Source organism: Leptinotarsa decemlineata, unplaced genomic scaffold (genome assembly GCF_025532065.1).
Source record: "Leptinotarsa decemlineata unplaced genomic scaffold, Ldec_3_MD MMD2_tig00078422_RagTag_RagTag, whole genome shotgun sequence".
NCBI lineage: Eukaryota > Metazoa > Arthropoda > Insecta > Coleoptera > Chrysomelidae > Leptinotarsa > Leptinotarsa decemlineata.
In genome coordinates this window covers 20,121,315-20,144,954 of record NW_027412747.1, presented here as the reverse complement: position 1 = coordinate 20,144,954, position 23,640 = coordinate 20,121,315, and the positions used below count along the sequence as shown (strand labels likewise).

The 23,640-nt window shown below is 35.8% G+C and overlaps 1 protein-coding gene across 5 annotated transcripts; it reads left to right on the top strand.

Annotated features, from left to right (window-relative positions):
* Positions 1–2,558: 2,558 nt before the first annotated feature.
* On the top strand, positions 2,559–22,747 carry LOC111502598 (uncharacterized). Of its 5 annotated transcripts, none has more exons than XM_074186493.1 (4): positions 2,584–2,752; positions 7,701–8,056; positions 12,970–13,210; positions 21,207–21,345. In XM_074186493.1, the coding sequence occupies exons 1-3, from the start codon at positions 2,739–2,741 to the stop codon at positions 13,191–13,193; spliced, it is 594 nt and encodes a 197-aa protein (XP_074042594.1). In that variant the 5' UTR covers positions 2,584–2,738; the 3' UTR covers positions 13,194–13,210; positions 21,207–21,345. The 5 variants fall into 5 exon arrangements, with proteins under 5 accessions (XP_074042590.1, XP_074042594.1, XP_074042592.1 ...); XM_074186491.1 differs by having other exon boundaries at positions 2,589–2,752; positions 12,970–13,140; positions 21,207–22,747; XM_074186489.1 differs by lacking the exons at positions 12,970–13,210; positions 21,207–21,345 and adding an exon at positions 18,177–21,125 and having other exon boundaries at positions 2,559–2,752.
* The last annotated feature ends 893 nt before the right edge of the window (positions 22,748–23,640 follow it).

Here is a 23,640-nt window from a genome sequence, read left to right as displayed (position 1 = left end):
CCAGCTCAACAAAGTGGTTTTTACAAGATGTTTTGCTAGATAAATTCAGCATGCACCTTATAATTTTTTTTTGAGTGATAAATAATTGACCACTATTATGGGCTTTTCCCCAGAAAATCAGACCATATGACAGGCATGACTGAATAAGGCCAAAATATAGTAGTTTCAGTACTTCCATTGACACTGTGTTACGCAAGTTTCTAATAATGAAGCAATATGAGCTCAGTTTTGAGGATGTATGTTCAACATGATCGTTCCATGTGAGTTTTTGATCCAAGTGGACCCCTAAAAATTTTGTACAGGTCGAGTTTTCTAATGATGTTTCTTCAGTTTTAAGTAGTATGCTCTGGTTCACAGTAGCATTTTTTGTATTGAAGTAAACAGCTATTGACTTGTCTATATTCAGAGATATGTTATTATTACCACACCATTGGGTTATGTTTTTGATAGATTCGTCAGCTTTGTCCTGTATTTCCCCCCTTGATTGTCCAGTGATGATTAAATTAGTGTCATCTGCATAAATAATTGGATAGCTTGTTTTATTTACCTCCATGGGTAGATCAGTTATAAATATATTGAATAAGGTTGGTGACAAACATGATCCTTGAGGAGTGCCTATTCTAGTTTCAATCGGCTCGGATCGGACCCCGTTGATTTCTACTTGTTGATTTCTAATTGACAGATATGAATGTATCCATTCCAAACACGGGCCTCTAACACCAATATGATACAGTTTAGCTTTCAACAAATTGTGATCAACGGTATCGAACGCCCGGCTCATATCAAAGAACAGTCCCATTATGTTTTCTTTTTTGTTCAACGCGTCATGGATGTGAGATATAGCTTCTTCTAATGCTGTCATGGTAGATTTTTTCGCTCTAAACCCATGCTGTGAACTATCTAAAATATTAAACCTTTCGAGATAATTGCAGATCAGATAATTGCCATCAGCCAACTTCACTATGATCTCAACTCTCGTAGTATCTCACAAAAACTATGCCGATGTGGTTTTGAGTCCTCCTCTTTTGGAATATGATAAAAATAGATTGTTAACATCATAGAACACTTGTGCTCGTATCATTTGTGGTTTATGTAGGAAAGATCATGTAACAAATGGCTGGACTGATGGATGGATGAACATCATCAATTTATCAATAATCTAATGAGAGGGCCCTATATTCAATAGAGGGTGTAGGTATATGAAACCAATTTTCATATTTTGAAATTGAAAGATGGAAGATGAAGGAAACTTTTATGAGCAGGAGAAATTCAAGTCACACTTTAATGTTATATTTTTAATGAAAAGTTAACAAAACCACATCACTCATTTCGCGATCCAGTAAATGGTTCAGACCGTATGAGCATGTCTGAGGAAGTTGATGTATAGCGAAACACGTGTTGCGGCTATTTTGAACTTTTCAGTAAAAATCTCATCATAAAGTGTTCTTTGAATTTGTTATGGATTTTCATCAACTATCGGCATCACATAAGCAGAAGGAGTAAACAAGGTTAGTAATATGACAAATATTGAGATTATCAACGACAGATACATTCTTATTATAGTATTTTTTTCAACGAAAAAATGAGTACAGATATTACTTTCATTATAACTCGCCTGATTTCAATGCTAGGGACTTTTGTGAAGAAGATGAGTTCTCAAAAACTGTTCTGTATTTCAGTTACTTCACCTTGAAAGTTTCAATTTTGGCGTTTCACGAATGAGAATCAACATTCAACAAGCTATTATTTAGTTTATATTGGATCTATGGACACCATTTGTTTTTCCATTAGCTACACTAAGGACTTGAAATCAAGAAGAATACGCGACATACAGTTAATGTATGTAGCCACGTCAAGTGAGTTAGTTGGATGGCGACTCTGCTGTCTCTTGTCGAGGCACGATAGATTTCAACAATGAAATTCCACTATTATACATACTTTATCCGAATATTCGAATCTTGTGTCTTTAATGATGCTACTTTGATTGATGAATAATGATTTCTCGTTATTCAGGTAGTAAAATTGATTTAATTTGAGAATATATGTTTTGTACTTATAACGATACATTCAGCTGGAAGTCCAGCATGATATTGCCGCTTTCATGTTATTGCTGAATAATAAAGTTTTCTTTAAAAATGGAAATTTATCAATACGATTTTGATATTTTGAGGTATTTCTTTCAAAAAACCGCCTGACAGCGTTGGTTTATCGGTTGAAAAATTTTCACTCGAGAAAAAAACTTTATTGAGCAAAAATTTCCTCCCCATTTTTCATCTCCAGAAAGAGGTGCCATACACCAACAGAATAAAAATAACTCTGCTAGAGGGTCAATACTGGAGTAGCGTGTGGACTTAAATCAAAATGTTTGTGCGAACCGGTGCTGTTTGCCAAAATTATACTGTGTAGCCGTATTTTGCCTTCAATGATTGGCTTATAAAGGAATGTTATCTTATATGTACCTAGATACTCAAAACTTGAGTGTCTCTTTGTCGTCAGTCAAAAAAATCTGCGTCATAGAAGTTGTTAATTTACTGAATTTATTTACACATTCTTGTTTCAGTAAACAGTATTTTTGATGTTCAGATTCCATATGTCGCTAAATGGATGATAAAGTTATTTATTGACAGATTATTCGATAAGTGAAATAATCTCCATATATAAAATTTCACGAACTACTGTATCAGTTTCAGATCAGTTTCCATTTAGTTCCAGCAGTGCATATTACAGTGCATATACAGATGTCGTATTCAAAGTAAGTTTGTTAATCGTATAAATATCTAAAAGATGTGTCATATGAGTCATCCTGACAGAATTTCTCATTTGGGAAAATTTTGATTGGAGTTGATAGGAGTTTTGTTGCAATTTGGAAAATCTATCGAAATGTAATAGAAAACTTGTTCCATAAATTTTGTAAAAACATATCTATTTCATAATCTGTAAGCTAAACAAAGCTGAATGCGGAAACTGCAAGTAACATTATCTCCTCCACAAAAAAGTCCTTCAGAAAATAAAATATACATATTGTGCGCCATAAACTCGATTTGAATATCATCTCATGAGAATATTAGAATCTTATTTAGATTTTACAGTTCAAATGATTTTTTTTGGATATGCAAATCGATCATGGACATTTTTTTCTCCTCACAGTAAACACTTTGACAGATATAAATTCACTCCTGAGTAAATGAAATTCTTTATTTATCGACTACTCTTCAATTCATTACATCCTAGATATCAAAGAGAATGATGTAAAAAGTATGGTTATTTCATCTCAGGAAAATCTCAAAAGTTATTCACTTTCCTGTTGCTGAATATAAACAATGATTTCATCGTAGCAGACTATTTTAACCTCGAACAATACCATATAACTGACTCTGAAATCGGTTCAGTAATTCTAGCAAAAAAAATTATATCTTCAATTTTCCTCGAGTTTTGCACTGTCATCTTGCGGCAATAGTCCTCCTGACCACCATATGGTATTTTATGTGGCTCATCGATGCCCTTAACATCTCCTGTTGTCGTAGGAGATCCACTTTTTGTCACACACGACGATCCGATCCAAAAAAGTAAAGTTTTGGTTATCCAAAGAAAAAGAAAGCATACTCCAAAACTTGACAATTTCTGTCGATCGTTCAAATCGTGGGGCACCCACGCTTCTTGAATAGAAGACCTAGTATTTATTTAGCATATGAATGAGATGTTACTGAGATGTTTACTTATAATCGAAATTTCCATAACCTTTCAGCTGCAAAAGAAACCCAGCTGAAAGAAGTTGGAGTAGCATTGCAAAATAACTTACAAAATAAGTTTGTCGCAAACTATTAAAATTTGATGGTTTTCATTTGATCCATGATTTTTGATACACCTTGTTCTAGACAGAAGTGATGTTATATAATTGAATCAAAATATTTTCAACAGATAATATATTCATAAATTTAAAAAATTATCTAACAACGCTGTCGTTATCAATCCAGTTATTGAAAGTGGATTTTCATGAGATCATTCAATGATTCGTCTGATGTAATATATCATAATGATAGAAGCATTATCTGTTGTTTGTTGAAAAATAACATATTATAGACTGACATCCTAGATTAGAAGAATTTTTTTGATTTATGGTCTGCCTTTTGAAGACAGAAAGCTATATTTAAGTCATACAAGACAAGATGATTCCGGAAAATGTTTGGAAAAACTGAATTATCAAAGATAATGCTAGAAAAATTCATAAGCCTAATACTCCTTCCCCAAAAATTATATATAGCCTCCCGGACTCGTTTTTACTGACACCTGTGGATGAGAAAGAAAGCACTGATATTATCAAATCAATAAGAGCGAATAAGTCACCGGGAATAGATGGTATTGAAGCGGATATATTTAAAGCAATAGAAAATTAACTAAGTGCTCTTCTTGCCAGTCTCATGAATGATATTTTTGAGAAATGAACATGCCCAAAATAATTGAGAAGATCAGTTGTCACATCTATTCATAAAAAGTTATCAAAAAAGAACTATCGAATTACAGATGAATTTCATCAATAACGACATTCGCCAACTCTTTTGAGGAAGCTTTCCAAGTACTTAACCAGATATAATGTAGCATCTAACTGTCAATTCGGATTCCGAGGATTATCAACTGATGACGCTATATTCACACAGACTGCTGAAATTTATAAATTACTCGATTATAGTCAACCTGTCATTTGTGTATTCATAAATCAGGGGTCTCCAAACTACGGCCCGCGGGCCAAATCCGGCCCGCCAGTGTTATCAATCCGGCCCGCGACAGCCAATGATTTACTGTCATCAATCTGGCCTGCGACAGCCAATGATTACCTAATTGTTGTTACTATTGCTGTGGTAAGTTGAAGAAGAAAACACAGAATGATAATTAGTCGGTTTTATTCACTTGCAAAATAAAAATTAACGACAGAAATGATAACAAAGAAAACTTAACTTGAGTATATAAGTTTAAGCATATTAATAACTAACAAATAATTGAAATGAATCACAGTAAAACAAAAATACGAATGAGATTTATAAAATTCCAACAAAGATGAATTTTGATATTTGTTCTTGAGCATATTACTGCACCGTAAATCAATAATTTCCATTTGGACTTCCGGGGACGGGGTTTCAATGTCAGAATCAAAAGGATTTTGAAAAAGCTTAATTTCATTCGCAATGACATTAAAATCTGAAAAACGAGTATCAAAATTCATCTTCAAAGCACTCAAAGTTTCGATTGCAAAATTGACGGGAAATTCAGTCTCTGTAGAGTGGCTGAATATTTCACATGTTTCAATTTTTTCATTTTCTTTTTTCAAAATTACCCACTTCCTGAAGAAACAATTGTACCCGAATCATACCACACCCAATCCCCCAACAAGAGTAAAGCCAGAAATATTAGTAGAGCAAACGATTTAATAAGTGTCATCATCCGTGTAAATATATCATGCTCCCCTCGAAACATCATAAATTCCAGTCAGATCCAGAACGCCGCGCCACTGATATTTCGACGTCCCTCCCGTACATACAAACAATTGAACATCAGATGTCAACACCAGAAGTTGCCATTTTCCGCCTGGTTAAACATCCAGCGGACCTCTTCAGATGAAGTATTTCGTTCGGTTTCTGTATAGTATATAAAGTTTTTTTTTTTTCACGAAATTTCCTGTAACCAAAATGGATTTGTTTGCTTCTTTGACGAAAATTATTTTTCCACCAACTGTCCGGGAAGTACCTGTAATGTTTCATCCTGTATATGTTGTTTAAGATGATTGTATGTCAAGTGGACTGTGAGTTGTCACTTTTCTGATTAACTGATGAGGAAACTGTGAAAATAAACAAAGATTGAAAAGTAATTCTACAATTTCAATTAATATTCCAACACAAATATTACATTTGGCGACGAGAATAACAACCCACATCAGTAATGAAAATCATCAATTTGAATTTTGTATCATCTGATACTAAATCCGATATAATCAATATTGGAACTAGATGGGAGAGATGGACCAATCTTTTGAGATATATCTTCAGGCAATGAACATTACCAAAGAATCAAGAAAAACAGCTGCGTTACTCCATTACTTTAGAGATGATGCATATGATTTGAATACATCCTTACCAGATCCACCATCTTCATTCTCCGATAATGAGTACAACAAAGCGAAATTGAAATTATCCAATTACTTCAAATCCAAAATCAATGTTGAGTTTGAAATATATAACTTCAGACAAGCTAAACAGTTACATGGAGAAACCTTGGATCAATAACACGCTCCTTGTTGAAATTATCCAAGAACTGTAATTTTAGTAACAGCGTCAAGATCAGATGAAAATATAACAAGAAATTCTTCTCACTACAAAAATATTGTAAGATTTGACGACACGAATTCTGTTATTGGATGTTACACCTGGATGGATGAAGATATTCATGGATATAGGAAAGCAGATCAAGAAATAGGGTCAGAAGAAGATGATACAGAAGAAAGTATACCAATTCAAGAAATTGTTGAAGCCAAATTTCATGAACTTTCTAGAAGATCCTCAGGGAAGGGTCAGATCGTTGTTGTTATTGTAAAAATGAAAACAACGGTAGGTATGGTTTTGATAGATGAAGTTGATCATTAGGATAGCAGTGAATAACGACTGACAGCTACTTGAGATGAAATTAGTTGACGTTTTGAATTTGTGGAGTTTGCATGACTTTTTTTGCAACCATCACAATAAAGTATGGAAAGCAATAGCTATAGTGAGTTTGGAAATTATCATAATTTGGATTGATTAGATCAAAAATATTTTTTGTTTCATTTTCATTTTCTCAGGAAATTATCCCAATTTTGGAATTTCAAACTGAACTTCCTGTATGTTCAATGTGAAGCCCAAGAAAATAACCGTCACTACTGAAAAACGACTATTACAATGTAGGAAAGAATTCTAGTTCTGTTTTTTCCACCGCACATTTATCAACAATTTTTTGACGAATATTCCATTTCAAATTATTTGATATGACCAATTATTTTTTAAGTCTCTTCAGTTTCGTTATATCAAGGTTGCACTGTGTTAGAAATCACTCGTCGAAAGGTAAGACCTCGTTAGTCTTTCAAAGCCTGAAGGTAGTTGTTCAAAAGGGCTTTTCTTCCAGTTTGTTTCTGAAGGATACCTTTTTGCATGATCTGAAAATCTTTCTAAAGAGTGATTTTTTTTAAAAATTTATTGCTTCCTTCCTTTCTTTGGGAGATTGCCAAATTTTTTGTATAAAGATAGAGAAATAGAAAGCCACCTTTCTTTCCCAAAAATTAATCACTCCAAAAAATATATTACTTACAATTCAAATGTAGCTTTTGTTCCTTTATTGTGCAACTTTGGTAAGTATAGATGATTTTTGGTGTATCAACTTTTGGAATAATGCAACTTTGAAAATACCCTGTATATTAAAATTTATTAATTGTATAAAATTCTGCCATTCCCCAGATTATAACCATGTTTGATACGAATTGGCGATAAAATCAATATTATTGTACTGCCCACACAGAAATATTTTAACTAAAATTCCCTCCACCGAAGAACAAGAAATTCCTGCAGCATCAGCCCTCGAAATTACATTACATAAACGTCACCCTTCCGCCCTCCACTCGATAGTAAAAGCGCCACGTCACATACCCTCGCAGGAATAAAAACACTATGTCCCTTTTGCAGGACGTCGATTTTCCCTCTCCTCCTGCTGATGGTGGGCGTGGCCGTTTCCAGACACATCCTCCACGGCGCCAAAGAAGACGACAACGAGACCCTGAACCCAATCGTGACGCGGAGCCGACAAAGGAAAATATGCGCAGAACTCTGCATGGCAGGATTGGGAGGAAACCCCTGCGGGGAAGACTGCGTGGACCTCGTCCCTACCGACATGCCCGTGCAGTTCCATCAGGAAAACTCTACCATCAACTACAGTATCCACACACGACACGGTGCATGTGATTTGCTTTGCGACAACAACCTGGGGTATCCCCTGTGCGGGTGCTCGTTTGACAGTACGAAAACGACAGATTTTGAGAGGGGTGAGTAACTTTTATTAGTGTTTATTTGCTGGTTTCAGTTTGAAATACGTCACTTATAATAAAAGATAGAACGTAGAATAAATTCAAAACGAGCACGTTTTCCAAACACAAGATTTGCATCACTCTTCTCGACCCGCGGTTTACCAACCAAGTTGGTGTCTTCAGGAGATGAAGTTATTCCTGATTCTGAGACGGGTCTTTATATCTAACAGGATACACTTTCCCTTAATTGAGAATTCTCTCGTTAAAGTTTCCGCTAATTGGAATAACGTTGTTGCGCCTAACAGTCAGTGAATGAGCAAATTTGGGATTTTGAAATCGATACAAAATTATTAGGTGTATTAAAATAAATGGTATTGGTAAATAATAAAATAAATATAGTTTGAAAACTAAAAAACACGCTTTCAAAGAACATCAAACTGAAAAGTTAAAAATATTTTTTTCATAAGCTTTAAACAATAAAGAACACAAAATACTAGTATTTTTGTGAAAAAAGCGATGAGCGCTTGATATACAAAAAAAATGGCACAAAGCGCCCACGCTTTTTCACAGTAATACTAATATTTTTCGTTCATTGTTTCAAGCTAATTTAAAAAAATATATTCTTAAATTTTTATTTGATGTTCTTTAAAAGCGTGTTTTATAGTTTATTATATTTCATTTAGTTTTCATTTATTTAGTTTCGTATGCTATAAAAACGTGTTTTTTATTCTTTTTGAACTATATTTATTTTATCTAAACTTTGGGATCAATCAACCGTATATTGTTTAGAAAAATGACCATTGATATTTTCCGATTCCGGAGAGGGAGCCTGAATATCAGCTACCAAGACCAAGGCAGTAGGAGCGCAAAAGAGAGTTACAAATAAAGCAGCATGAGCGCGTGTTAATAAAAAAAACACTTTTTTCAAATGAAGAAATACATGTAAAGTGAGTTCGAATTATATCAAGGAGGTTACGTAAAGCGCCATCTGTCCGCGAATAGATCAAGCAATAATATCGATGATTCTGTCAAATACAGATCCCGACCAGTCAAACGGTAATAAACATGAAATGAAAAGGAGAGTTACAAACAAACAAACAGAGAAACAAACAAACAAACATACAAACATACATACATACAGGTGAAGCTAATAAAAGCATGTCAAAATAAATGGGAATTGGTAGTAAGAGTGCTCACCTCAGTAAAGCACCCTGTGATATACATGAGAGCTTTTAGTTGCGTTTTATTATAACAAGTCACTATTATCACTTATATTTAAAATGTGTTATATTATGTTTAAAATATGTATTTTCCGTTAACCAGCTATCGCACCCCTACGAAGGACACCCTTCAGAAGCCGAAACTTGTACGAGCTAAGGACTAACGAGGTCTTACCTTTTAACGTATGATTCCTAACATGGGTTGGACGATAGCGAGTGAAAATCGAGAGTTCTGCCTGCGGCTTGAATCATCGACTCACACATCGGCCGATTGACTGAGTGAACAAAGCACCCACGTACAACCGTCCGGCTACCTACCGACCGATGTTTTGACTCTTTCATTATTATTATTTCTATTGATGAAATATCATATTTCAATACTTATTACCCTATTTCCAATGAAGACAAATCCAAAAATCATAAAAATTCGGTCAGCTATTTTTGAGTTCTATTATTATTATTATCCAATTTATAAAAATGGATTTCTGTTCGTTAGTCTCGCCATAACTGGAAGACGGCCTGACTGATTTGGCTAATTTTGGTTTTGAATTATTTGTGGAAGTCCAGGAAAGTTTTAAAAGGTGGGTAAAAAAGAAAAATAATAAAAACTGGACCAATTTCTATAATTTTTGTCATTTCGGATTTTTCTTCAACGGGAATAAGATGGTAAGTATTGAAATATGTTATTTTATCAACAATAATAATAATAATAAAACTGACTTTCGCTGTCCTCAGATCGAGTGGGCTGAAGTCGGAAACTGAAGGGTTCGTCATGGCTTGCCAGGATAGTGTCTTCAACACATTAGTCTATCGCAGCCGCGTGATGGGTATAGAGGTTCCTGACACAACGTGCAGGGCCTGCCGCGAGGCGCCCGAGACCCCAATGCCCTTGCTATCAGCATGTCCAGCATATGCAGTCTCGGCCTATATCCATCGAAATAACCCGACTCAAAGAGAGCTATATTACCATCTACCGCACTCTTACGGTATTGACGAGACACCGGTGTTGCCCTACGCTCCGGGGGATATTGAATCCATTGTGGGGAATGTGCCGAATGTATTGGAACTATTCATTCCCCACCCTCAGGCTTATACAAGCTGATAAGCCTGATGTAGTCCTTCTTGACCCCATGAGCGAGTCAATATTTGTCGTGAAGTTTTCAGCTCCTGGCGAGACGGATATCGTCCGAAAAGAGGAGGAAAAACGAATAAAATATTGAGATTTTCTCTTCGAAATCTGCTGACTCTATCCAGACCACTCTGTCAAGATGGTTGTTCTAATTATTGGAGTCCTTGGTCCTCTACTCTCGAATCTTATTATCATACCGGCTTGCCACACTAAGGCAGAAATCTTAGCCGGATAGATGCAGAAGGCTGACATTCTTGGCTCACTGCACTTGCTCAGGGCACATTATTCTCGGAACCAATGATCACTCCACGGTGTGGGAGTGGTCGTTGGTTGATAATGCTGGCGCGCACTCCCGAATGTATCGGGGCTTCGGGGGATAGGACCTGACCAGCGCATACTATGGTAAAAAAAAATATTCAAGAACAGCTAGACCATGTGCCCTGAGCAAACGCAGTGAGCTTGCTTTACCTTCAAATTAATCATTCTGATGATATACTTACTCAAATCAATATCAATCAAATCAAATTTATTCATCATTTTTGATACAAGAATGTATATATGACACGTCACATTTTACAAAAGATATTTTATCTAATATGACTTATATCAATAACAACACATGTTACACAAAAATATTATTCCCATACTCTTTCAGGGAATAAAAACAACTTGTTACCAGGCATGTTAGGCATACACATTCTCGAACCATCAGTCCACCCTTTCGTAACTGTGTCGTGAGTGTCATACCAAGATTCGTCCAAATAGAAAATTTGCAGTTGTTCTTGTCTATATTTAGTTATTTGTTACGCAATTCCACCTTATTCTTCTGCTTTCCATAACTGTTTCACGTTTTTTTATTATTTTAAATCTATATCCTAGTTTCTTCATTCAATTCTAAAGAGTTTTGCCACTGCAGCTCACGTTATGACTGGGAATATTCAGTTTCTTCCTCATGATTTCAGTTGTAGGAAACTCATTACTTTTATAACAGTCGTATATTGTTTTATTCAATGATTTTATTAGATGAACATCTTAAGAATTCTGGTAATCCTGTATCACATCGCGTCTTGCGTTCATAAGGTTTGTTTTTGACCATTTTACGACCAGTTGAGAAAAGAAATTCGCTCAAATCTGATGTTGCTATAATAGTTTGTTTTCCTCGAAACCAAACAGATGTAGATCTTATATATATATATATATATATATATATATATATATATATATATATATATATATATATATATATATACACTGGTATCTCTTTTTCGCATTGTTCACCATCGCTATTGGAATCACTAAACAGGAAAATGTCTGCGTTGTTATCACACTCGTTATTACTATTAGTACTTGTTCAAGGACGCCATATTTTAAACGGATAAAACATTTTTGAGTAATTATAACTGCACCAATAACGAATTTCAACACTCAAATCGCGATCAGTTCCTAAACTGAACACGACGGCGATAACCACCTCCGCATTCCCCGATTTATATTCGTCACCGTAACATGACTTTTTTAATTTTATGACTCTTCAGCCAATCATTAAACTAGGTTAGTAAAAATTATCCAATACGAACCGCCAAGTCTACAGTCCACGTGGAATAGTTCACAGCCGGTTAATTTCTTTATGTTGGTTTTTTTGGCCTTTGAGACTGCCGCCAACTTCAAATTTGCATAATATCATTAACTTCGAGTATACCAGTTGTAGACACTTTTCTGACTCAGAGTACAATCGCCGTATGCCACTGTCAACATTTCAAGTATTTTTGAATACTCTATTCCATTTTCAACACAAAATGTGATATATTTTCTTTGATCCTTTTTTCAATAGTAGAAAGTCGCCGAACACTCAAAACACTTCTAGCTTTCATGCGCCTCACCAACAAACTCAACGAGTGTATCAAATTGAAAAAAAATAAATAATCGCTAATGGAATGTACGTTGACTGCGAAGTTTCAATTTTCACCTTATTTTTTGAACACACATCGTATATTTTACAATAAAAATATATCAAATCCTCAAATTATATTTATATATAGTTATATTATGACAAATATTCTGATCCATCATCCGAATTTTGATATTATCTGAAATCTTCATCAAATATGTTCAGCTTTTTCCATATCTGTCTTTTTTTCGAACTTCGAGTGTTGTTTTCACTTTGGCTTTCGGTTTTGTTGCCATTTTCTTGAAATGTTTATTTGAGTGGAAACCGGAATAGCACATGAAAACTCATATTTTATCGAAACATCAAGAAATGCCAATTGGTCACTGACAGCGGGACAAACATCTTTTTCCTAAATCTTGGAAAATCATCCCTGTCTGTAATAATTTCCATGATGAAAGGTCACTCTGTTGTTTTTCATAAGTCCATAAATGCATCTTTTTATGCGCCATTTCGGTTGGCGAAAGGCACGACGAAAAAGTATTTTCCTTATTCACAAAAAGCACATTCAAATAAATAATTTTTCATTCGGCAATATATTTTTCACTACTTATGAATTACCAATATGCAGACAACTTGAGACTGACTAACGAGAATTAAGGTAATAATTCCAGCTTCAGAATATTTTTTGTTCCAGTTTGCAGCCGTTTCTGCATCGAATATGACTACCAAATCTATGGTTGCCAAAAATGTAGCGTTTACAATTCCCCATCAACAGGAACATTTTCTAAGCAATCTTTGGTCACCAATGATCATCCCATAGACTGGAATAAATGGTGTTTGGTAAAATGCCGAAAAAACGAAGGAGGTAGCGCTTGTTACTGTGATATTTTGCCGATGTTCATGATGATGAACAACTAGTTATAATAATTCAAAAAGTAGGTCCCCACACGTTAGTTTGGTTGTACCATTTTTCAACTTACATTTGAATTTTTTGAAAATTCTTGCTATCACGAATCGTTCTTTGTTAGTCCTTCTTTGAAAATTTGAACTAGTACATTTTTTTCAGCCTGAATTTTGAACTAAACATCCTTCTACCATCTGTTTGATTCACGAAATTTTTTTTTCCGATTGGCATCAAACGCCAATTTAAGAGACATTAATTAAAATTGACAATTCCAATGCCTATGCATTGCATTGACATAGAACGTCAATTCTAGTGACACATATCGATCATAAAAGTGACATTTTCAATGCCTTGGCATCAAATTGGCATGAAACGTAAATTTTAGTGACATTTTTCGATCATAAAAAAGACATTTTTAATGCCTAAGCATTGAACGTCAGTTTCAGTGACATATCGATCATAAAAGTGACATTTTTTATGTGTCAACATCAAATTGTCTTCAAACGGAAATGATAGTGACCTTTTTCAATCATAAAAGAGACATTTTTAATGCCTAGGCATTAAATAGGCATTGAATGCCAGTTTCATTGACATTTATCGATCATAAAAGTGACAGTTCTGACGCCAAGGCATTGAATTGGCATTAAACGTCATATTCCGTGACATTTATCGATCAAAACACATCAAAAAGTGACATTTTTAATGACTAGTTATTGTAAATAATTTTTTTTCTTAATAAAAATAACTTTTTTTAAAATCGTACACTGCACAAGCATCCGATTGAAAAATATTCGAATGAATTGACTAGAAACCAAAGTTACTGTGAAAAAAATATATATGAAGGTAAAATACGTATAAAAAACTCAAGATTCTGAATTTTGTCACACTTCCAACTCCAACATTATAACTCAAATAAAAAAACAGACTACAACAAACAACAGGTTTTTCATCCGATATAATCCAAGCAGCTGTCGCACTCCTACGAACGACAACCCTCAGAAGTAGAAACTTGTGCGAGCTAAGGATCAACGAGGATTCAGACAGGGCTTGAACCCCCGACCAATACGGCAGTTGATTTGAGTGAGTGAACAAAGCACCCACGCCGAACCGCTTGGCTACCGACCGACCGAATTATTGGAACACACTTGCAGACTGGTTTCGGGCTGTTTGGCCACTCGTCAGTGCAAGGTAGTGTATATCATCAACATAAAGTCGATGATTTCCGATAATTGAAAATTGAATTCCGTCAGAGTATCATTCCTCGAACTAAGCTGAAGCATACAACAAGCAACAGGTTTGTCGTCGCGCCATCTGCCTGTGAACGAGGTAACCAACTGCATATCCGAAAATTGCCCAATTCCTCGTATGAGGAAAGAAAACTTTTACATAATATGTACAAAGTATTCAAACACCAAATTGTCGTAAATATTCAATATAGGCCTCTATCAAAAGCCAGGACGTAGTGGTTGATAATAAGATGGGTAAAACGAAATAACCACTAAGGATCATTTGAAAAATTCAGAATTCGTCAGTCGAACAAAACCAGAAACACCTGTAGGGCAGAAACCTGTCGTTTTCGCGAAATCTACCATCCTAACTGATCAGAAAAGAATTCCTTTTCTTCTTCTTCTTTTTCTTTTCGGAAGATAGGGTACTAGCGTTTTGACCTATCAATATTTGCATGTTCCATGCATAAAGGACCAATCTGAACAGAATAAAGTAATGATATGTTTGGTTGTATCTGGTCAGACACCCCCTAAAGCTAGATTGGCTACACTGACGAAAAATGAAACAGTTGACAGTCGAAATATCATCAAACAGCTGATAATTAAAATTAAACAGAAAATACCAAAAGAAAATTTCAACTCGAAGACACTTCTTGTGAAACTTACCCATAACCAAAACATTCGAGATTATCAATGGAATTTTCAGTAGGTTTCTGTGGATGAGGTTAGAGAACCAACTTTACATATCGATGTTTGTTATTTTCACGTTCGCTGAGGGTAGGTCACCACGGAATGAAATCTGTGTTGCTCTAAAACTTTTTTATTTATTTACAAAATAAAGTAGCGAAAATTTACATGCTACAAAGTAAAAAGTGAACCACAACGACCCCGAACAGCAGTGGGGCAGTGCTATCGCTGCCAAAAGTTTGGCCACTCGCAAAGAAATTGCAAGGCAATATCTGCGTGTTTAAGGTGTGCCGGCCGCCACATGACGGCCGAGTGTAAGAAGCCGAAGCAAGCCCCGGTGAAATGCTTTAATTGCAAAGGGAAACACCCAGCCAACTTCCAAGGATGCCCGGAACATCCGAAAAACAAAAAGGTTGATAACAAACCCAGAGACCTGCCAGTCCAACCAAAAAGGCCGACAGGACCAAGCACGACCAAAAACGGAGTCCCATATGCGAGGGCCGTAAAAACCACAAAAAGCAGTGATCTCAGTTCAGTCGACGGACTATGCGTGGCCTTCGACCAACTGCAGATCCTGCTGATGAACTATTCCGTCCTGCAAACCATGCTAACGGTCAACACTCCTGTAGCCAAGACAATCTGAACGCCTTAAATGCCTCGCTACGGGGTGAGATGATAATAAATCTCGAGGCCACACAAATACCATCACCAGGCAAGTAGCCCGTCAAGAGGGATAGCCCAGGCGGCGAGAGAAGTCTCGGCCGTGCCCCACATAAATCATACAGATCTGTTTATACAAACCACACATGATTAAAGAGTCAGGGATTTAGAATCCAACTCGCTCGAAATCAAGATGACAAATACAATGAGTCCAGTTATCACCCGAAGACGATTGTGGATACTAACAATCGAAACGTCGTGACGTACCTTGGTTTGGAATCTTTTAATTTTTTGGTTGTTGTTTGGTTTTATGTTTTCTTTGTAATTTCAGTTTTTGTTCGAATAAAATTGTTATTTTCGGTTAATTTCTTTAATATTTTTCAGAAATTTCATATCAATTTATATTATATTAGACAGTGGTGAAATACACCACGAAACATCGTCAACCACCTTCAAACAATCCTCTAATCTTCGTCCTGGATTACTGCAGGCCGACCACTCCGGGACTCATCTTCAAAACTAAAATCCGGAACGAAATTTCGCAAACATTAACATTGCCAAATGTCTGGTTAATTTTTCGAACTGCTTCGGCCAAAAATCATATATTTCCAAGCTGAAATAGGCAAAAAATTAAAATTTGGAAAAAGTTAACGACATCAATGTATGGTGTACAAAATTCTCTATCGATCAGTATATACCACAATACAGTGAACACTGTTCACTTGGAGCTGAACAAAGCAAGAACGAAGCCAGTGACGAAACTTGGGGGTCAGGGAGATTACGACCTCGTCATCTCATGCACCAATTGTGATGGGTCAGTCTCCGCCAGGATCCTCAAACTGAATAACTGTAGGTTCACCACTTCAGAGCGTATCTTCGAGGCTTAAGGCTGGTCGTCCATTGGAAGCGTAGTCGCGCGACTCGAAGGTAGCGCGTATACGCCCGTGTATGTGCGATCATGAGACTGAGCGACTGATATCATTCACTGCAGGCGACTCTAGACCACTAAATTCACAACAGTCATCATTAATAAAGTGTGCTTTGTAGAATCGTGTGCAATGGATTTGCAAAACATGTACTGTTTGGAGCAACCTTACATAATAAGGCGTTTGAGAGCTCGTCGTGATAAGAAGAGACGTTTGTGTTGGATAAATGTTATACTCAGTAGAAGAAATTACTGGGAGAATTCTTTGATTATAACCGGATGAGTCAAGACACATTTCAGTACATTTTGAGTACTATAGAGTCATCGATCGCCAAAGATTCAAATTTCAGGGAGAAAATAAGACCTGTGGAACGTTTAAGTGTGATTTTAAGGTAAGTAAAGTTATTCAATTGTCATAAATCTTCATTAATTTAAATTGTACAAAAAAAGTAACAACCACCTATCATGAAAAGGAAATAAAAAAATTATTCAATAGTACAGACAATATGCAAACTTTTTGTAATTCTTATTGCGCCTGATTGGTATTAGCCTACATAACACAGTTACTGGGTGTCTGAAAAGTTCCCAAAATATTGTCGCAAACCAGTATTAATCTCGCCTGGAAGTGAGTTAGACGTTTGAATTGTCCATGAGGGTCCACTTGTGTCGCTGGTCCAAGGCGAGGGTACCGGTGTTGTTGTGTAGAGAGATGGGTTATGCGAGAATCTGTTGCATTGCTCTCCTTCATCAATAAGAACTTGTTGAAGTTAATTTGTTACATTCAATTTGCGGTGTTCTGGAACTTGTTTTAGGTATGGAAGACGACTAACCAAAAACTGTCGCTGTCTCCTTCTTTGTTAACAGCATGTTCGGTAAATAACTGTAACTTAGTCCTCTCGATTTCAAGAAATGTATCTTCAACCGTGATGTCTGCTGGTTAATTGTTTTTACGTTTAGAATTGTTAGTTGTAGGTGTTATCAGAGAACCAACATGACGAACGTCAGCATTATCTGGTTGTGTATCATGCTGTTTTCTACGCATCTGATGGTTGCTTGCAGGTACTGGGGTTTCCATCTTTCTGGTTTCGCTCGATGACATATAAACTTCTCCTTGGTCAGTGACAACTGTTTGTGGTGATTTCAAATGAGGCAAATCATCTTCATCGACAACAGCGTCTCCGTCATCATTTCGAGAAGGTTTTTTTTTCTGGAGGGGCAACATTTCCCCTCAGCTGTCTTGGCTCAATTATGTCGAAGAGGAACAGCATCTGGTCGAAGAACATCCATGGAGAGGAACCTTCCTCCGACGCCTCATCTCCTGATTTATAGACTTTTTTATATTCTCTTTTAAATACATCGCGCAGTCCTTTCCACTTTTTCTTTACTTCGTTCACTAAACACAAAACCATAGTTTTGGTTAATATTGGAATTAACGAAATCACTTGTTTTTAGAATAAATCATGTAATTTGTATGTTCATAATGATTTCTGTTGTTACAGGTACTTGGCCACAGGTGCTTCATTCAAAACATTGGGGTATCCGTTTACAACCACTTGAGCACTCTACTATGCCATTCCCTCTTACAGATGAACAGCAGGAGTCAATAAAAGAAGATTTTTGGCGTAAATGGAAATTTCCTAGTTGTGTATACGCATACGAAATCCAGACCATTCAGGCAGCATGTTCAGAAATCACAAGCATTTCTTTTCAACTGTGCTACAAGGTGCTGCGGGACCCGATTACAAGTTTATTACCATTGATACAGGAGGGTACGGCAAGGAAAGTGACGGTGGTGTGTTTTCTAATTCCTGCCTTTATAGAAGGCTTGAAACAAATGAGTTGGGTAATTAACGGCTCACCACACTGCCTGGATCGAATATTAAAGTTCCGCGCGTTCTTTTGGGGGATGAAGCCTATCCATTGAAAACTTACTTGATGCGACCTTTTCCCGCATCACAACTTGGACCTTCACAGACAATTTTCAATAAACGACTTTCACAAGCACGGCAAGTTATTGGATGCGCGTTTGGTATTATTTCCGCCAAGTGGAGAGTGCTTCAAAAAGGAATTGAGGTTGAACCAAACTTTGTCGATGATATCGTTGAATGTATATGTTTGTTGCACAATATTATAATTGACAAAGAAGGCGAACCACAACCTATGTCAATACCTCAACAATCAGAAACCAGTACTACAAAAGCCAGATTTGCTTCCCTAGGCGAAAATAGGAGTGTCAGTATCGTTTATGGGATCAGAGACAAATTTACAGCATATTTTTGAGAACATGAAGCAAATACCTAAAGAAACTTGTGTCTAAAGTAAAAGCTTTGTACTGACGGTTTGTTTTGCTTACATATTTCTTATGTTTTGTTCACTTTGTAGTATAATAATGATATTAACAACAACTCTCACCATTATTATTACCACCTACTTCTTCTGCAACTTTCGACCACAATTTCCTCTGTACATCACGAGAATGATACCTTTTGTCTTTCATGTTCCACAACGGAGACTTTTCACGAACGGCCCTAATCAATTTTTCGTTATCAATTTCCATATCGAAAACTAAACAATACCTGCACAGAACACACGAACCCAAACGCAATGAATAACTTTATGGCGTCTTCGTGATGCATACATGCGAGGCCGGTCGCTCAAGGTCGTTTACAGTGGATGTCGTTCACTCACATTTTATTTGTTAAGATCAGTCGCTTGTATACGGGCGTATACGCGCTACTTTCGAGTCGCGCGACTACGCTTCCAATGGACGACCAGCCTAACTCTCCAGACCTCTGGCCAACCGACTACCATATCTTCAAGCGCTTCCATAACTTTTCCACCAGTAAAACCTTCGCCAATCAGAACCATACATACATTGCCTTCGTCAACTCCATCGAATCCCGAGCAAATGATTTTTATGCTGACGGAATTAACCAACTTGTGTTACGTTAGCAAAAGTGCACCGATTCAAATTGCGCCATTGAATTGAATGAATATTACAGTTCAAAGTAGAGTCATAAAAGAGGACAAAACTTTTGAAACAACTTTCATTCAATACTGACGAACAAAATATGATTCTACATCACCAGTAAATCTCCTGTTACGTTTCAATTTAGCACTAGATCAAAACTGCTCCTATTGACCTTTCAAAACACTACCTCACCTTTTAAGATCTTTATTCAAAGGATGTTAACAATGTAATTCAGGTAAAAGTTGATTTTATCCATTTAACATCATAGTAATGGGAATCTTCCGTTCCATAGAAAACCATACCTGAAATGTACAAGAATATATGTATGCTCCCTGACTAACTGCTTTGGCCAGGGTAAGAATTTTACCATTAAATCTGTTCTTAATTATTTTAGTAATTTTTGATTCCATCGTTGTAACTTAACTGAATTTCAGTTTTGAAGAGAGGTTTCAACACTCATTCAATTTGCTTGATTTTTACGGGTTATATGGTTATACAGGGCACCCAATATACCAGGGGTATCGATTAGTCAACTAGTCCCTATTGAATGGGGGTTGAATCTCACCTTGTTTTTATCTGATTCTGATTGAGAATTTTCTTCCGTAGGGTTTTCTTATTCTTCTTTTTTTTTAATTTATCTTTCTGGATCTTATTTGATGATCCATTATTGGTCCAGCTTGTTGTGCCCTACAGGGTGATCTATCTTGGTGGTGCTATAGGGTGGTCCATCTCTGCCGTACTACAGGGTGAACCACCTCCGTCGAACTACGGGGTAGCCTAACACCATATACCGGGTGGCCCAAAAGGAGCACGCAAGTTATAATTGATTTATTTGAATATTGGTGACATACTGAGTTATTTAAATAATTGTTTGCAATTATGTTTATTGATACCTGTTTGATATAGTGTTTGTTTGTTTATTTATACCTGATTGATATAGTGATGCATTTGTGAAACGGAAATTGAGGTATTTTCTTCCTTTCACGATTGCTTGTTGACACCGATGCGTCTACGCCTGAGCTCACGCGACGCAAACGAGTTTGTCTTACCTTCCGATACTAGTATTTACGATTTCACCTACTCAATTTTCGTAGTTTTACTTGACGTATTGTAGTTTCTTTTTTTGAACGTCGTTACTAGCGTTATTTATGGCTGATTGAATTCGTGGTTATATACACCGCGCTCTTGTATTGACATTTGAACATCGCGTAGTAGTGTGAATATCGCATTGTTGTCTTAGAACCGTTGTCGGTTAATCAATGTGAGTTAAGATTACTGAATAAATCATATTGGGGATCTTTATCTTTTATTTCCAATATTAATTGGTAAGTTATTGATATTGTGAGTTACTAAGGGTGTCTGGAGGATTAAATTTACCTGGCGCCCATTAAGATCTATTTGAAATTCGCTAAGTTGTTTAACCCACTCCCGTCTCCACGGTTTAGCTTAGCCGCGGATACCCATCTGTCTCATTTGTTACCGACAGATGATTTAGTCTCTTGTGGTTTGTGAGGTGACACTCCATGGAAACTAACCACGATTTTTATATTTGTTTCAGTTTGCAGATTCTACTGCCTCGAATATGATTACCAAATATTTGGCTGTCAGAAATGTAGCGTTTACAACTTCTCTTCAGCTGGACCATTTTCTATGCAGTCTTTGGTTGCCGATAATCATCCCGTAGATTGGAACTTGTGGTGCAATAATAGATGTGCAGAAAACCAGGGCGGCGCTGCTTGCAGCTGTGATATGTTACCAATGGCTTTACAAGTTTAGTAATTTTGATTTTTCAAAAAAGTTTGCATCTGTTTCATGCAATTCAGAATAGTATATTATGAATACTTGCTTTTTTTATCTGATAAACCGAAAATTATAGCAAGCCTTTATGACTGCCAACGCTTTTAAAATACTTCGTTACTTTTTGGATCAGGATTTGTTAATATCACTTTGAATCTCATACTTCTCCATCCATAGATTGGAAATACTGAAGATTTACTTTCCAGAATTGAATATTTTTCTTTCGTGTTAGTTCTTGCAATGTTTTGCACCAAAAGTAGAATATTTGTTACAAAGCAATTTTTTTTGAAAAGCACTTCTGAGCTAAACAAGCCCTCATTTGTTAACAATCACAGAATATCTGTATGGAAAACATATCAAAAATTTTTCATTTTGATTAGAATGAAATGTTTAAAAAAAATTCATTAAGAGTATGATCCACAAGCTCTTTCAGGAAAAATAGTTTGACACAGTTTGATTTTTTCAGTTATTCAGCCAGATTCAATCAGTCCACGAAACATACCTATGTTTCTTTTCTGATATATTCTTAATGAATTATAATGAGCTTCCTAATCGTTTCTTATGAATTATTAATCAAAATGAGATGTACCTACTTTGCTTTACTGCGTAACGTTTCCCTTATTTTCCAAATCAGTTGTTTCATTACATAAATACACTTTTCACTGTATATAATGGTACTTATATGCTAAATTCTAAAGTTTTATACGAAATATATAATATAGGGTGTTATTTGTTGGGTCACCAATTGGCGATAAAATCACTATGTCTTCCAAAATGTGTACATAAAATTGTATGGTTCAGTGAATCACACAATACTAGTTCTAAGTAATAATTATTTTAGAACTACTGGATAGATCTAGAATAAGCATATCATTGTTAGAATTTTGACATACAAAAAATATTCGTTTCCCATATTCCATTTTCAACTTCTTCCTACTTATGGTCAATACTTTTTTTCTGTACATATCACAAATTAGTTGCTTTGTCGTTTTCTTTCAAATTCATCATAAATCAGTGGCTGCAATTGTACAAAGTATTTAAGGTTAGGATGTTTACTTTGGAATCTTCGTTTTGAGTTGAGATTTACTATCACTGTTGTGTAAAGACAATAACTATTTTAGATCGACTTGTTAAATCATAAGAACTTACCTTTAGGTACGACTAATCGTTAATTTTTATGCTTGTGCAATGTCAGCCCGAATTGGCTTTGAACTTTCGATACGTCATTAGGGCATGTTGATTTCTTGGATTTGTTTTTCGATGTGTTGAAATGATAATAAAATTTATTGATGGAGATAACAATTTATTCATTTTATTTCAACAACGATTCAATTTCCCACTTTGGAGCTTCTGCAGTTTAGGATTTTTCATAGAAATGCGAGATGTATTGCTAGAGAATCTTAAAAAAAACTGAAGTGTCATAGCGTGTGTACGTCCGTTCGTTTTCAACATCATCACGACGTTTCGGCAAGATCCTACTTGCCAGATTCATGTACTCTGCTTGGTAGCTGAACATGAAACTGAAGTTATCCTTGTCGATACTTATCTATTTAAACGTTGTTATAGGTTGTAGTTGTAATGCAAGCATACCCAAAATTACTCCACGAGAAAATCCAGTTCACCACAGTAATATAATAAAACAACGATTTATCTTTTCTTAATTTACTTGTTAGAAGAAAACCCAACAGAGAAATTCAGTACACAGTCTACAGAAAACCAACGCATACTAACAGATACCTGAACGTGGAGTCACATCATCATGAGTTTTTACGGGTAAAAAATTATTTATCTCGATTTTCGGCAAAACTACAAGTCCTATGGAAAAAAGTTGAATAGCAAAGTTGTAGGTGACAAAAAGGTCTGCCACTTTTCACATAACCTCAAAATTTATGTGAAAAATTTAAATAACTTTTTTGCTTTTTTATTTTTACCTTAAAAAAATGTTCACCAAATTTGGCGAAAACTTACCTTTTCATGTCCCAAATACACTGTAATTCATTTGATTTGAAATATTTATTTTCTCACCTTACTTTGACTTTATATCAAAAAGCACCCTAATTCGCAATCGATAATTCTCGCGTCAAAATATCAGCTTTTTTCAAAAAATCGGGGGGCTTTTTGTTAGTTGAAATCTCTACTCTCTGATGGTATAAAAAATATACATTACTATGGTAAATGTTCTCAGAAAATGCAAA